At 42.0% G+C, this 17,309-nt stretch overlaps 1 protein-coding gene across 1 annotated transcript in view; it reads left to right on the forward strand.

Annotated features, from left to right (window-relative positions):
- Window positions 1–15,616, forward strand: part of EYS (eyes shut homolog) — an 884,174-nt gene extending 868,558 nt beyond the window's left edge. Inside the window, exons 48-49 of the mRNA XM_063330257.1 lie at window positions 757–918; window positions 13,038–15,616. Of these exons, the coding sequence (XP_063186327.1) occupies window positions 757–918; window positions 13,038–14,239 (1,364 nt within the window). The 3' untranslated portion in view covers window positions 14,240–15,616. The remainder of the gene's footprint in view (window positions 1–756; window positions 919–13,037) is intronic.
- The last annotated feature ends 1,693 nt before the right edge of the window (window positions 15,617–17,309 follow it).

The following is a 17,309-nucleotide window of genomic DNA, read 5'->3' on the forward strand; positions in this document are numbered from 1 at the left end:
TAATGTCGGTATACTGGGAAAAATTGGAAACAGTTTCAGTTTCATAAACAGCATAGAAAAGCACAATCAATTATCAGCTGGCTGAAGGGATTTTAACTGTCCCCATTTCTTAGGGGTGCATGAACAATCAGCACTGGGAGAAGTGGTGACTGTGAGAAAAGAATGATGAAGTTGTGTATACCTCAAAACCGTACATTGTATCTTCACTATAACTGCGTGAAAGTGCTCCGTTTCAAAGACAGGACAATTTGAATTGTCAAGCATCTCAGTATGATTATCCTAAAAACAAATTTCAGCAGTGATTAATGGACTCATTCCACTTAAAATGTACATTCTTAACCACACGCACAGCAGTTCATTAAAAATCCTCCACAAAGGCTTTCATCTGTATGGTGAAGAAATAAATGTTTATTCTGACTCCTGCAAAAGTATTTTGCGTTTGAATTTTTAAACAATATAAAATTTACACTTAAACTTATTTGAACATGAACACTAACAAGATCACATTTATCTTGCATTACAACTATGGTCTTGGTTGTTAATGAAAATAAGGCACGCAGAAGACAAAATGGCATTGATTTGCTATTATCTAAGTTTTATTCTGGATTTAGGTTATTTTTAGTCTTTGGAAAGGGAAGAATTGGAGGTATTATGTACAGGATTTGTGAACTATATAAAATATCTGTAGACAACTGGTGCCGCAATAACGTAGTCCTCTCAAAATATCTTTCAGAAGACATTTCTTGTATTTTTCAGATATTTCCATTAGTGATCCATCTTTCAGAAGTAATGAATCATCATGGATGTCATTTGCACCCTTTTATATCCGGCATAAGACCCATATCAAACTACAGTTTCAGCCTCTATCTCCAGACGGTATCCTGTTTTACACTGCACAGCATTTGGGCACTCAGTCAGGTAAGGACGTTCCAGTTTGCCGGTATCGTACACCCAGGTACCTTTTTTTGAAAAGGAAAGGCATTACATTGAAGTGATTCAGGCATTCAGTCTCTGAAACTCATTGTCCACGGTGACTGGGTTTTGAACTGTGAATGATCAAGTTCATAAGAAGAAACAGGCAAAACAAAATTTTGGATTAGTCCAAAGCCAGCAAGTATTTAATGAAGTGGTTGAGGAAACCATTTTCCCCTGAAAAGTGACTGTAGCCGGCTTTTCAACAGACACTTACTGATCCTGCTCCCACAGTTTCAGTGCAGCTACACGGGATTCACAGCTGGGGGGTTTGGCCCAGTGTTTTAAAATGACCAAAAATAAAGCAATGTAAAAACTGATCAAACAAGTTAAGCGAATGTGAACAGACTATGAGAGAGCTAATAAGGTTCATCAGAAGTTTAACTATTTATTATATAATGTGAAAAGCTTGCTGGTGCAGCACGGAAAACATACAAGTTCTGCCTTTGACAGATAGGCAGAATGAAAAACAAATCTAACCAAAATATTTCTACTTTTTATAAAAGTATTTTAAACTTTACTGACTTAAAATTCCTAAAACTTTATGGAAAGAAAACATCATTTGCCAACCAGTTCAAATACATTTTAAAATATAGACTTTAAGGTGTAAATTTTTTGTAATTACTTTGTTAACATACTTCATCTTTATATTGCATTGGTGTGGTGTCTTGCACATTTATGTGCACGAGCAGCATCATGTAGCATTCATAACATGATCTTGGAGCCAATTTTCTACTCGTATTAAGTAGTATGTTATACAAAAATGGGTCTTTGCATGACAAAAAAAGCACTTATCTATTTGTCATGTATTTTTACATTCCTTTGTTCAAAGCCTAAAGCTTTGAGACATTTCAATAAACATACTCAGCCACGCATGCGTATAAACACACATACGCCAAATTTACCACTTTCTTATTCCATGCACAGATGTTTTAAGATGCTGCTATTCGGTAAGACTGATAATACATCATACGCTGCTGGCACCTCCTGTGTAGGGCCTTTTTCTAATTACAACCACATACAGAGAAGCAGGTTCAAAGAAAAATATATGGAACATCTGTAATACAAATACATTTTTTTGCAAAGAAAACTCTGTTCAACAATGAATCTTTTCTAACTCTACCACTTAGAGGCCAAATTCTGAGGTTCTCGGTGAAGGGTTCTCTCCCCTATAAACTAAAGCTTTACATGGGCCATGAAAAATAGAAGACAAAAAAGGATCTCTCTCAAAAGAACAGTCAGAGGTCATGGAAGCAGCTAGCATATAAAGAAAATAAATATCCCTTTGGAAGCACCAAAGAGAGTGCTAAGTCTGTTGAACTTGGGCCAAGAGTGGTTTAGCATGAGCATGTCCTCGTTCTGTTGCCATTCATGAATGTTTAGTTTGCACAGGAAGGAATATTTTCTTTAAATCACTTTCTAGAATCATACAGATTTAATTTCAAAACAAAACCCACCTTCTAGAGAGTAATTTAATTTCTTTGCAACTTTCCTACTCCCATTTTCACTGCCCTGAAGTTTTGAAAGATTTAGGAAAAGCTAATCATCTGGCTGTTTGTTTTTGCCTTCATATAATCCTGTCAAATCCAGACAGAATTAGACTGATGAAAGACTCAGAAGTATTCTTAGCAGCCAGCAGATGTGAAAGAGCTTTCTGTTGGGGATTAGTTCAGAAAGCACTTTATATAAAGACTTTTCTTCTACACAGTTATGTAAAATCTAATAAATTGATGGCCGAAACCGCAGGATTTTTTTTCTAAAATTCCTTTTTAATAGGAAATAATTAGCACCTTATTTTTCCACACCAGGCAATGCTCTTTTTTAACAAAGAAATGGGCTGTGATTATGCAGCTAATTTAGCAATGATGCTGAGTTTAGCATCTCACACATTGACTTGGCTTGTCACACTGGGACTTTCCCTTCAGGGGCATGCCCCGCCAAAAAAAAAAAATAAAATCTTTAGGAGGTGAAGAAATAAACACGAGACTTACATCAAAACATTTCCTTCTTGCTTTGTTCTTTTCAAAGAACATTACATGCACTTCTAGAAAGGGTGGGTAGGTGACTTGTCTCCTTACTCAAAAGTTGATGTGCTGGTCCCACCCTCCACTCCTCTAACGTTGTGATTACTTGAGTACGCACGTTTAAACACCTGGCAAAGTGGCATGAAATGCAAAACATCCTATGAATTTTTATCTGTTAGCAGAATTTCAGAATTCTGTCAGTCACTGGCTTTCATGCTTTGTCAGCTATTTCTGAACATGTATCATGTCTGGTAGTATTGATTTCTACAGCCCCTAAGAAAATAATTTCCAAAGCTTGGCAAAATTTTAAGTGGCTAGCTATATTAAAAATAAGCTGGGGGGAAAAAAAAAAAACAAAAAAAAAACCCCAACATGTGAGCTGTGTGTCACAGAATCACAGAAACTTCAGAGTTGGAAGGGACCTCTAGAGATCATCTAGTCCAACTCCCCTGCTAAAGCAGGATTGCCCAGAGCACATTACTCAGGACTGCATCCAGGCGAGTCTTGAAAATCTCCAGAGAAGGGGACTCCACAACCTCCCTGGGCAGCCTGTTCCAGTGCTCTGTCACCCTCACTGTAAGGAAGTTTTTCCGTGTATTTGAATGGAACTTCCTATGTTCTAGCTTGTGCCCGTTGCCCCTCGTCCTGTCACTGGGAATGATTGAAAAGAGTCTGGCACCATCCTCCTTCAGCCCACCCTTTAGATACTTGTAAACATTAATCAGGTCCCCCCTCAACCTTCTCTTCTCCAGGCTAAAGAGTCCCGGCTCTCTCAGCCTTTCCTCGTAAGGGAGGTGCTCCAGTTCCCTCAATCATCTTAGTTGCCCTACGCTGGACCTGCTCCAGTAGTTCCCTGTCCCTCTTGAACTGGGGAGCCCAAAACTGGACGCAGTACTCCAGTTGTGGCCTCACCAGTGCAGAGTAGAGGGGGAGAATGACCTCCCTCGACCTACTGGCCACACTCTTCCCTATGCAGCCCAGGATGCCATTGGCCTTTCTGGCAACAAGGGCACATTTTTGGCTTATGGATAATTTACTGTCTACCAGGACACCCAGATCCTTCTCCTCAGAACTACTTCCCAGCAGGTCCATCCCTAACGTATACTGGTGCTTAGCATTGTTCCTCCCCAGGTGCAGGACCTTGCACTTGCTTTTGTTGAACCTCATTAGGTTCTTCTCTGCCCAGCTCTCCAGCCTGTCCAGGTCACGCTGGATGGCAGCACGGCCCTCTGGAGTGTCGGCCACCCCTCCCAGTTTGGTATCATCAGCGAACTTGCTGAGGATACACTCTGTCCCATCATCCAGGTCATTAATGAATATATTGAACAAAATTGGACCGAGTATTGACCCCTGGGGGACACCACTGGTTACAGGCCTCCAACTATCCGTATTTTAGTTTGTAAACTTGCAGATAGAATGACAAGGGGACTTCCCCCCTGCCCCCCCCCCCCCCGCCCCCCGATTAATTGTTTTATGCCAATGAGGTGAAAATGTGGGAGTGTGGGAGATGCAGACAGTTGTATGCGCTGCTTCTGAGCAAGGTCTCTGCATTCTCGTGGGGTTCAGCAGAGCGTCAGTAGAAGGCCAGCCCACTTCATGATTTCTCAAGTGCAGTGTATCCTATTTCTAGCAGTCAAAGTGTGAGAGCCCCACTGAATAAACAGCCTTTCGTTCAGCCAGGGTTTGCTGGATGTGCATCAACCGCTTGAACAATGTATAATTCAGTCCATTTACCTAGCGACCACTCTATATACTTGAAGGCCTCGGCACTCTGGGTAAAAAGCAGTAAAGGAGCATTACTTTATCGTTGAGTCACAGCATGCCTGAAGCTTTACATTTGTTTGTGAAGGTGGAATATGCTGTAGACTGTCTGCACTACTCCAGAGTTCCGGTCAGGGTGATGGAAAGGTTTGCTCCCTGACGAGACGAGAAAGAACAGTTATTCTGGGTGACTAAGAAGGAAGTCAGGTTAATAAACAGAACGGCTCACGCTAAATACTCAACATTTGCAACACCGGTGCTCTGTCTCTCTTTAACAGGATTATGTTACCTACCTGGTCTGAAAAACCTTAAAAATTTAACTCCCGATATTAAAGGCATTGCAGTTTAAAAACCTACAGCATGAAAATAAGAGACAGCTGGTACAGGTGTTTGATGTCTCCATGGTTTTCTAAGACATGGTTTCTGGTGAAGACTGAATCATGGAATTGGACTAAAATCTTTTGGAAAAATTCAGTATTTCTATAAAGCCCATGAGGGAGGAGCATTGTTTTCCTAATCAGAAACGAACTGATTATCCACCCACTTTTAGAACAGAAACTTAAGTGGTTAAGCCTTTTCTCGTGGCAGCCATCTTTCCTTAGCTGACAGGGACATCATTTCTGCTTTGTTACTAGTTTTGGAATCATTTGTATAGACTCAATCAGCAGCGTAGGAAGCAGAACTGCCAGCTATGTGTGTGACAAAACAGACAGCCCCATTGTCCTGAAAATGTGTTGCATCTGAAATGTTGTCACTACCCGTTTGCCACTGGCAAGCAAACCAAAACTTTGGCTGGCAAATTGAGGTTGCTCAAGGACAGTGGCTCCTTCTAGGTGCCAAAGGATGCCAGGGTGACAGCGGTGACTAAAGAAAGCAGAAAAAGTTTCTTCACCAAGGAGAGCAGCATTTTTGAAAGGCGAGGCTGAATGGTCTGACCTACAAATAGATAATGACCCGCCCCTTCTAGATGCACGAGCATCTGCATCTGCAGGGTTGTTCTGGATCTGCTCTGGGATGGTGCTCCAAGTGGTAGTGGAATCTGCTTATTGCCACAGTGATTTTTTTACATGGTTTAAGAGATCTACAGGCTTGGCTTGATACCTGGTCTCAGTCTTGCATTAGCTGTGAGATGCAGCTCCATACATGGAGTAGAATCATTTTGTAATAATCCATGGGTGGCTCCTGTAAACGTGCATGGTCATCACTAGATAGAAGATCAAGTTCCAACAGCTGCAACAAGCTGCTATAACCTGTTGGCTGACTGTGTGCGTGCACTCAGACCATGGCAAAGACACACTCAAGGTTAACAAACCCCTAAAGACAGGGAAGGCAACAAAAGATAGAGATTAAGCTGTGAACAACAAACTTCAGCCATGCTGATTGGCTAACAATTGGTGTCAGAGGGGCAGAAGGGTGGGAATAAGGCTCATCTCTTCTCTCTGTCCTTTCCTTGTTCTGTCCATTTATAGCCCTCCCTCTTCTGCTTTGTTTTCTCTCCTTGTCTCTGGGCCTTATTCTGGCTCCTGCAAATGCGCAGGAGACCAGCTGTGAAGGACAGCTTCTGGTCAGTTAGGTTTCCTCTCATGCGGAGACCACAGTGCATCACTGTCCTTGGCCACAGAGTACAGCCATTCAGCTGGAGGCTGACACGGCTATTTCAACCCCTGCTAGACAAGAGAAGTTCTGCTCCTGGAAGAATACATAAAGGGCATAGCATAAGAGGTCGTGATTTGGGTCCATGGAAAATCATACAGGATAGCAGGGTGAGAGGAAAACTGTGAAGAACAGGATGATGAAAAAAGGAAGAATGAAAGCAACGTGAACTGAGTTTAGCAAGGCAGGAAAGAGCAGCGAGCAAAGATACATCTGGAGCTACGATGGTTATAGGATGCATCGTACCAACAAGAGGCAGTAATACTGTTGGAGACACGGGCACTTTATTGTGGTGGCTTAAAGAGGTCAACTTAAAGTGAAGACGAGCACATACTGAAACCAGCCTACAGAAAGAGGTTTCATTAACTGGGAATGATTCCCATGAATGATACTGCTTCTGAGAATATAAGTTTCAGATGTTCACTCTGTCATCGAGACGGTGCCAATGATCAATACAGGTTTCTGAAAAAGAAGGTGGGAGGTGGGTGAAGTGGGTGGCTGGTGGTGTGTGGAAATGCTACCCAATACCACAATGATAGAAACTGACATTCTGGCCTTCAGCTAGAGGACAGAAAGGTGAGGTAAAAGCAACAGAAGGCACAGAGTGAGGCCAGCAAATACACATCCAGAGATGCTGCCTCAGGGCTCCGAAACAGCTAAAGGAACCGAGGCTATAGATGTTCTGTAATCAGGAAACCACTGCCTAGAGCTCTTGAGACACCTACCCTGCAGAAGCTGCTGAAGCACTGAGTTCATCAAAGCCTCTGTCCCCAGTGTAGCAGAGGCTTCTGCTTGGTAACGGAGGATAAGAAAAAGGACAAGCATCAAATGTCTTCTGAGTTTTTGTAAAGGAATCACCTTCACTAGTCCAGGAACTTGTCAGTGAGTTTTGAGCAAACAGGAAACCTGTAGAGAGACTTGCATCTCTGTATTTCTGGGGACATGACAACGGCATCAAAAAGGTGAACGCTATTGACTAGAAGACTGCATCCATTGCTTCCAAAGCTAAAATGATGGCCAGCAGGTCGAGGGAGGTCATCCTCACCCTCTACTCTGCCTTGGTGAGGCCGCACCTGGAGTACTGTGTGCAGTTCTGGGCTCCCCGGTTCAAGAGGGACAGGCAACTGCTGGAGAGGGTGCAGCAGAGAGCTACCAAGACGATTAGGGGACTGGAACACCTCTCTTGTGAAGAAAGACTGAGGGATTTGGGTCTCTTCAGTCTGGAAAAAAGAAGAGTGAGGGGGGACCTTATCAACACTTATAAATACTTAAAGGGTGGGTGTCAGGAGGATGGGGCCAGACTCTTTTCAGTGGTGCCCAGGGACAGGACAAGAGGTAATGGGCACAAACTTGAGCATAGGAAGTTCCACCTAAACATGAGGAGGAACTTCTTTCCTTTGAGGGTGGCAGAGCCCTGGAACAGGCTGCCCAGAGAGGTGGTGGAGTCTCCAACTCTGGAGACATTCCAAACCCGCCTGGACACGTTCCTGTGTAACCTGCTCTAGGTGACCCTGCTCTGGCAGAGGGGTTGCACTAGATGATCTCCAGAGGTCCCTTCCGACCCTATGATTCTATGATTCTGTGATGTTCTGGGAGATCCTTTCGCCTTAAAAACTAGTGGGAAATCCTCCTTATTGTCAATTTGCAGTGAAGTGTAGGAAAAAATTCAGGTACTTTAACAGGTAACAAAGGCTTTGGCTTACATATATGCACATGGATCACAAGGGTAGACTTTGAGTCACTGTGGGGAAGAGACCCTGAAAGAGAAATGTTAAAAATACAATCCAGGATACCCTCCCTGCCCATGGTCTGTGAGCCTAAGATCCTCTGACATTGTATATTGGATTTAGGCAGATTTGATAGTGAAGGCAGTAACTGCAGAGATCTTTACCCAGCCCAGCTGTGTAAATTGAACACTATCGCATTTGTTACGCACGGTAATGCTTTTGGCAGGAATAGGACATCTCAAAATAGAGTGCAGCATTCCTAGCATGCGTTTCACACTGTACACAGTTTTGACATGTTACGATGTGGATGAGTCTTCTGTGGTAGCATAAAAACATGGTGACCTGATACTGCTTCAGCATGATCTCCTCTCAAGACGGGGATACAGAGACACACCTGCACGTCTACATAAAGGCTGAACATGAAGGGCCTTCTCACCATTTGGGAGAATTTAAAGCTCGACTATGTGACTGTAACCAACTTGCTTACAGACTTACATACTTATTCCAAGAAGTAGCAAGCTGAAGATTTTTGTGATGCATTCAGAATTCATCATGAGAAGTCATATAAGCAGATATCATCATGGATAATCCAGATTTCACAGTAGTCAGATGGACTTGTAGGAGACTTTTCATTAACTCCCAGTTTTAGGAACCGATTGCTCAGCACGTAGAGCTGACTTGGCTGCTGGCAACACTGACATCTGATATGGGAGCAGGTGAGACTTGCGCACATAATGAAAACCTGAAAATTAAAGTGATGAAGAAAAATTGATACCCGTTTTGGCATGCTGGCTTCTACTATGGAACAGAGACAATCCATCCTGAGGTGGAGCAGCTTTGACCTTCAGTTGTTTGGTGAAAACCCTGAACTTGGGTTTGCAAGTAAAAGTGCTATTTTAACTCCAGAACAGTTCCTTCCTTGAAGCAACACCTGCTACAAAATCCCCTTCCCCTGAGAAGCCATGGAAACAATCTTTTAAATCTGTTTTAAAAAATTCTTCTTTTTATTTTACTGAAACAGGGAAGATGACAGAGGCAGGAAGGTGCATCAGAACAGAACTGAATGCTGTAACCAGTGAAGATTTTGTTCCAACACTCAGGGTCTTCGCACATTGTAGTTTCAAGCCACAAATAAGCTACAACAGCCTGTTCCTAAAGAAGATTCAACCTTATTGACACCGATTGCCTTACAGTTCCTTACACACCACCCAACAGGTTGGGCAAAGACTTGTGTGCACAACAAAAGAACGACTGTGCGCAACGGTTGTGAGCGACTGTGAGTGCCTGCCTCAGAAGTCTCTGATTTTTTTTGTGACACTGCTGATGGAGATAAGTAGTCCATATTAGATGAGATGCTAATCTGAAAAGCTGGAAGCAAAATTGTGTGTCCTGTGTGTAGGTCATATTTTCTAGAAAGTAGGAACCAGCTATAAAGTCTAGTCCTGGAAAAACTGAGGATGTCATCTCCTTCATGTTTAACAAAAACAAACTTCCTTGGAAAGGTGTTAGGGTAGTATGGGACACGTTTGAGTAATGCTCAAACTGAAACAGTGGAAACCACCTTGCTTCATGGTCTCCCATACTGAGACTGCTGAGAGGAGAAATTCAGTGGCAAGAATGCCGTTTGTTTGATATGGCGATGGTGATGCAGTTCCTATGATGGCAGAAAAGGACCTGGGGTTGTTGGTCTACAGCCAGCTGAATATGAGCCAGCAGTTTGCCCAGGTGGCCAATGCGGCCAGCAGCATCCTGGCCTGTATCAGGAATAGTGTGGTGAGTAGGACTAGGGGAGTGATCACCCCCCTGTACTTGGTACTGGTGAGGCCCCACCTCCAATACCATGTCCAGTTTTGGGCCCCTCACTACAGGAAAGGCATTGAGGTGCTGGAGCGGGTCCAGAGAAGGGCAATGAAACTGGTGACAGGTCTGGAGAACAAGTCTTATGAGGAGCGGCTGAGGGAGCTGGGGTTGATTAGCCTGGAGAAAAGGAGGCTGTAGGGAGACCTCATCGCTGTCTACAACTACCTGAAAGGAGGTTGTAGAGTGGTGGGGGTCGGTCTCTTCGCCCAAGTAACAGGAAATAGGACAAGAGGAAACAGCCTCAAGTTGTGCCAGGGGAGGTTTAGATTAGATATTAGGAAAAATTTTTACATTATTAAGCATCGGTTATTAGGCATCGGAACAGGCTCCCCAGGGAAGTGATGGAATCACCATCTCTGGAGGTATTTAAAAGACAGATAGACGTAGAGCTTAGCAGTATGGCTTACTGATGGTTTTTGTCAGAGTTATGTTGATGGTTGGACTCGATGATCTGAAAGGTCCCTTCCAATCTAGACAATTCTGTGATTCTATGATGGCATACATAGGTCTGCACAGGCTTCAGCTGTGCAACTTGTCTGTCAGAGATGGGGCAGATTGAGGTCCCTTGTTGAAAATGTCACTGGTTGCTAAAGTGAAGAGGAAGAAAGCCAAGCCCGCAATTTGCCTTCACTTTGAGAGGAAGTTTCATGGACACCGACAATGAAGCACTTTACATGAGAGTCCTAAAATATTTTCAGCCAGTTGCCCCTGAGTAGTACCTATGGCGTGATAAACTTCATGGAGAAACACTGAGCTGAACCCTGGGATCAACGTCCACATCATTCATCCCAACACTCTCCTGTTCTTGCAAAGACTAAGACGGCGAGTCATCTGTGAAAGGAGAAGATCTAACCAAAGAAGTAAGAAAGTTACTCCAGTTTGAAGAGAGGCCTCAAATCTGTGCTAGAACATAATCCAGAGTACTCAGCCATAACCTCTCTTTACACTGTAGATGCCAGAACACAGATTTGCTCTTGTAGTAAGAATAAACAAGAATCCAAAACTCACTGCAAGTATGTTAGCAACAGACATAGGCTTGAGTCAGAAGCACTATGACCAACTGCTGAAACCACTTTTTCCTAGACATCCCTGACGCAATGTTCTCTAATGTCATCTCAGACAGATCATTGTCAAATGTGCAAAGCTACCAAAAAACTTCCCTGAAGGCCAGGAAGCCTTGGAGAAGTTCCAGCTTCTCCAGGTCTTGATCACAAGACAGATGAGCAAGCAACCCTGGTCCGATGTTTTCCTTCTTCCTAGAGAGCAAAGTTGAGTACTCATGTCCTTGACAAGCCTGCATGTCTGGGTAGGAGAGGAGATTGAAAGCTGCCGAAGAGGTAGTTCAGAAACTTTTTCTGATGCTCCTTTCTTACCCTGAGATTGAGGTCCTGACAAAAGAAACCAACGAGCAGGTTACATACGTTGCTCAAAAAACAAGCGAGATGAGTGCATTCAAACTATGCACTGAAAAATTAAGGAAGCTTAAAGCTACATCAGTGAGCAAGAGAAACCCCAAGTGGAGAGAACTGTATTCATTTTCTGAAAAAAAAGTAGAGACAAACAAGATACTCAAAAAGAACACAAAACACAGGAGAGTAAAACATCATCACAACTGGAACTAGCAAGCTAGAAGGAAGCGCACTGCCATAGCTGGGCTGGAGCTGAAAGAGACGCCCTCTCATTCTTCTCGTGGGTGTCCGGGGCAGGGAAGGTGAGGCAGAAGCACATGCTCTGCAGCCAGTAATACAAGCGGAACATCTCCACCCTGCCTGAACGGGAACCTGAACAATTGCCGAAAAGAGAGGTATCAATTTAGTAACTTTCACGAGCCTCCAGTAAATCAAGCTACTCATTTTTAACTTCACTAAAGGCAAAGTAATTAAAGAATTAGATTAATTCAAAAATTAAACCCCCAAGAAAGCAAACTTCATCATTCTACTAACAGGTCTGCCTGCTGAATCTTTAACGACATTGTACTTTCCAAATTTAGAAGTATTTCTTCATTAATAAAATACTACATGAAAGTTTTACAGGTAATTATTAGGAGATAAAACTTACACTCAAATTTAACAAACATATTTATCAGTTTAATTTATAAACTTTAAAAGAGACTAACAACCTTATACCTACTATTTCCAAAAGCAATATAATATAAAGTTAAATTGCACAGGCAAAAATAAAAAAATTTGAAAATGTGACTTTCTTTGCAGACTCTTCTACTGTCCTCTTCTGCCTCCCTGTCACCTTCCCCTATTAGACTCTCTCTCTGCCCTTGCACACCTTCCCTCCAGCTTTTTACACAGCTTCCCTCCCGTTTCCTAACATTTCCCAGCTTTTCTTCTTCATGTTTGTAAGTACAGTTCAACGTGGTGTTCTCTCTCCTTTTATACTGCTTGTAAGGCCCGAAACTCTGGTAGTACAAGGAAAAGATAACTCCCTCCTAATACCTCCTGCCGTGGAGGCCTCCAGAAGAACAATTCAATAAAAAGTTTATCTGTCCCTACTGCTGTCAGGTCATTAAACCCAAAACATCCCCGTTGCAAAAAGCACCTTCAGGGAAAGCAGAGCATGTTTGGTGCCGACAAACGTTCAGTGCATCAAACTGACAAATCCGTCCAGCCTTTATCCAGCACATGGCAATCAAGAGTATTCTGGCATTTTGAACTTGGCCAAAACTTGATTCTTTTTCAGGGGAAAACCAACTCACAGTCCCTGGATGCCAATGTTATCCTGCTTCATCCTACGTCACATTTACCTAGTCTCTGCACCAAAGCAGAGCTTTTCAGAAGGTTGGGTGTTTTACTTTGAAGCAAACATGAGCTCAGTTTCCAATAACAAAAAGAAAAAAAAAGCCACGAGAAGCTTCTCGGGGACCATTTGTTTCCCTTTGTGTGATTTACACATGATGATGGTACAAGGCCACTGAAAATAAGTTACTGAACTGGGAAAGTCCAGGCATGAAAGCACTGGGATTATGAATATGCTGTTCTTCAGTGTGCTGCCTCTAAAAAGTAAAACTATTTTATTCTGGTTTTTACAGGTGACTTTCTATGTGTATCATTAGTGAACGGATTTATACAGTTACGCTACAATCTCGGAGACCAGACAGTCATCCTACAGACCCTTCAGAAGGTCCATGCAAATGGAAAAACATGGCATTCACTCAAAGCAGGAAGAGTTGGTAATGAAGGCTACCTGGACCTGGATGGTATCAACATCACCCAAAAAGCTAGTCCTGGAATGAACGCGCTAGACGCACACACAGATTTTTTTGTTGGAGGGGTGTCCTCCTTAAACCTTGTTAATTCAATGGCAGTAGAAAATGAACCCACAGGTTTCACCGGTTGTATACGAGAAATTGTTATAAACAACAGGGAACTGAAACTTACCGCGACTGACCCCAAAGGAGGAGCCAACATTGGTGACTGTGACGGAACAGCGTGTGGGTACACAGTGTGCAAAAATAATGGAACGTGTCAAGTTGAAAACTCGGGCTTTTCTTGTTCTTGCCCACAAGAGTGGACAGGGAACACATGCGAACAATCTATCCACTGTTCACAAAACAGGTGCAGGTCTCAAGCTCTCTGTATTCCTCAACCTGCTTCGTTTTCTTATACCTGTGTATGCACGCTGGGCTGGTCAGGTAAGTACTGCGATAGCAAAATCCAATTTTTTATAGCAAAGTTCGTTGGTAACTCCTACATCAAATACAGAGATCCTTATTATGGAAAAAGAGACCTCCAGTATAGCCGCATTTCTTTAAATTTTACTACCAATCAAACCGAAGGCTTAATAGCATGGATGGGAAAAGGTGAAGATGAAGATAATGATTTCCTTGCCATTGGTCTTGCCAATGGAACATTAAAAGTTGTGATTAATCTTGGAGAAAGAATCTCTGTTCCTCTAATTCATAGCAAATACTCCAGCTGTTGTGATGAAAGATGGCATTTTGTTACTGTAGTTCAAAACCAAACTTGTATTAAGGTATATCTTGATGAGGAGCTAATCGTGTTTGAAGATATTGATCCACAAAGAAAATACACTGCTTTAAACTACGGTGGCATTTGTTATTTTGGCGGGTTTGAAATTGGCAGGAAAGTCAATATAGTCACTACAGGGCTTTTTCAGAAGGAATTCATTGGTAAAATTAAAGATGTTGTGCTCTTCCAAGATTCTAAGAAGATTCAGCTAATGAAAGCAGAAGGGTATAATGTTTACAATGGAAATCATGGATATAATTAATTGAAAAACTGTTTAAGACTCTCTAAAAGAGATTAATTTCCTTCTCCTCCTGTACCTTGTGTTAGCTGTCAGTGTAAGACTCAGGAACCAACATAAGAAAGCACTTAATAAAATTGTCCGGAATTCCTTTTCTTAATGTTGAGCATTAATAAGATATCTAAAATGCGGTCAGATGTTGTACTCATAATTATTTATACATACTCTTTAGCATTTACTTTAATGGGAAAGTTTGTCGTTTTCTTTTTTCTTTATTGTGTTGGAAATAGTTTTGTAGAGACAGAGCTAGTAATTAGTTTAAAAAGCCAACGGTCCCCCAGTATTAATTGTTTCTTGCTTCATAAGAACAGACAACTTACCTGTTTCTCCAAAAATCTGGAATTTTATTAGAATGGAGAGCTTCTCTTTTATAATTTTTTAATATTAATTCATGGTTAAGTGTAAAGACTGAAACTGGGGGCTGGGAGGGGAGAAAAGGTGTACTTGGGGCAAAAAGCGCATATTGAGTGTAATGAGAATTTTTAAAATCATAACACCTGTAACTACTGAAGTCCACAAAGACTCTACTCCAGGTAATGAAGTTGTTCTCCCCCTCGTCTGAGTCTCCATCTATCGCGTACACACTTATGTAGAAGCGTGGAACTTAAGCCTGCCCTCACACTAAAATATTACACTTAAAGAACGATTTTTAAGAGCAGAAAAGGCATTTTACTTAATTACTAAACAGGTATAAAATATGCCCGCTGGTTTCCTCCAGCAGAGGTCTCCCCTGCTTGGCTACACGAAAACTTCTTGGTTTAAGCATTTACAACTGGAATGTGGGAACGCGACAGTCTGCCTGCAAAGAGCTTCTGTTCCTGACAGCTTGAAAACTAGAAAGTCTAAGAACTGCTTTGCTTTACCTAAACCCTTCTGGCTTATATGCCCCTACATGAGATTTTGAAAATTTACTAAACAAAGGTTTTGGCCACAATAAATTGACGTTCCACGGCTCTATCTTTCGTTCATTTATAACCTCAAAAGTAAATAGAGCTCTTCATGTATAAATGCAGAAACTCCATTCCTTCTGAAAAAGCTCAGCTATATTCTACACTTTTGTGAACAATAAAAACAAAATAAATCAAGACATATTTTAATGTGCTTAAACAAATGATTTACGGTGGTATCTACATTTCTCATTTGACTGCTGGCTTACTGTATAAGTAAAATACTTCAATAAAAATAATACTGATTGATTCCTATCCTTTTTTACTTTACTATTGCGCAAAAGCAGGTAATGAACCATCACCTCCTTGCATGGAAATTCTCTCAATACGAGTCTTCAGTGGGTACCTATGAGAAACAAGTAACCGTTTCTGATTTTTTCTTTTTTTGTCTTTCCATAAAGCGGATATAAAGCAAGTAAAAATAGGTGTCACACATTAGTTTCCACATCACCACAGCTGGTACGTAGCAATGAAGGCACCGCCAAGTCAGTTAGAGATGACTTGAAGATAACTTAAGGTGGTGGTGGGGTGATGGAACTACCCCAAGATGTTTCAATAAGCAGCAGCAATCACCTTTGTGAGGTTCTTCCTATCCTCTTCTGATGCAACAGAGCTTCTTTCCAACAGGCAGCTCACAAGGGCCACTTGGCATTTGAGCTGGCTCCAGCTTCTTCTCCTCTTCCAGTTTCTCTTAGGAGGGCCTTTTATGGCCATGTGATGCTGGGGAAAGGAGCATATTTAGGGTTTACCCTGTTCTCTCTGGGTCTGCTGGTGTACTGCCAGTTCCTCATCAGCGCACGCTGCTTTTTGTGGTCTGAGTGGTGATTCAGTGTGAAACAAGTAATCGGAGCACTTCCAGCTAACACGAGTGTTGGAAGGAGGGCGACTGAAGGCAATGGAGAAGAGAACATCCTTTATTCCTGTGGTAGTGGGATTTATTCCCATTGCACTAACTCAGATTCTAGGACCAAATCCTGGAAACTGTCACTGCTTATTAATTTGAACTCTTAACAAAACTCTCCCTCAAAAGTTGTTCTACCATGGCTCTCTTTGGGTTCTACATACAAAAGACAGGTAGGAAAGCACTTGGCAAACATGGCAAATGTTTACATATTCTTCCCAAACAAATAATTTCTGGTAGTTCTGGCAGAAAGACAGCATTCCCGTCCCTTTCCTACAGACAGTTGCAGTTTTCATTGCTATTAGTTTATCTTTAGAGCACAAATGGACGTGAATGTGAGAGACGGATTGCCAGTGGACTGGGAGTAGACACCTTCTGAACAGGCCAAAAGAAGAATCTTCCCAAGCAGAGCTGCTGACTTAAAACTTACTCCAAACCCAGAACCCAATGCTTTGGTGCACTTCTACGTCTAAAGAACCCCGATATAAATATTTAAACGCCACCACATGCAGAACACTCCAGACAGATTCAATGGCACTACTGCTATCCAGACCATGGAATTAATTTGTAAAAGACTAATTTGATCACGTCGTGTTATCACGCTATAAAAGTTAAAAGTTTAAATATTGCTTCTTGTTACCAATATTCTGAGGATTTTTTCTTTATGAAGTCTACCGCCTCCTTTATTTGGTGCAAGATTTTTAATTTTTGTCAATTTGACCATGAAGCTACCTGCAAGGTACCCCAGTGAAATTTTACCTTAAAATATATTCATAATTAAAACTCACAATAAAGTGTTGTTGAACTGGAGAGAACTTTCTGGAAAGAAGAGGCTTTTCTACAGCGAAGTGCAAAATGCTACACCAGTACATAAAGTCATGTACTCAAACTGAAAAACAAAACACTGAAAAAACAGAGCAATAAACCTAAGGTCTTGTCTTTATATGGTGGAATATTTTTGTTGTTTCTCACAGACTCAAGAAAATGACCAGTATATTTGAAGAAGTAGAAAGCAGGAGATTTTCGTTTGTTTTCAGGTTTGCTTCTTTTTTTGGCTTTTTGTTTTGCATCAGTGGATGGTGGTCACTACAAAATATCAATTTACTGGAAGTCCCGATGGTACAAACCCCCTTCTGCCCTTCTCCCCCCTCCTCGGCCCCCCAAAACTCGAAACGACCGAGCCACG

The sequence above is a fragment of the Chroicocephalus ridibundus genome, chromosome 3, assembly GCF_963924245.1.
Source record: "Chroicocephalus ridibundus chromosome 3, bChrRid1.1, whole genome shotgun sequence".
NCBI classification, from domain to species: Eukaryota; Metazoa; Chordata; class Aves; order Charadriiformes; family Laridae; genus Chroicocephalus; species Chroicocephalus ridibundus.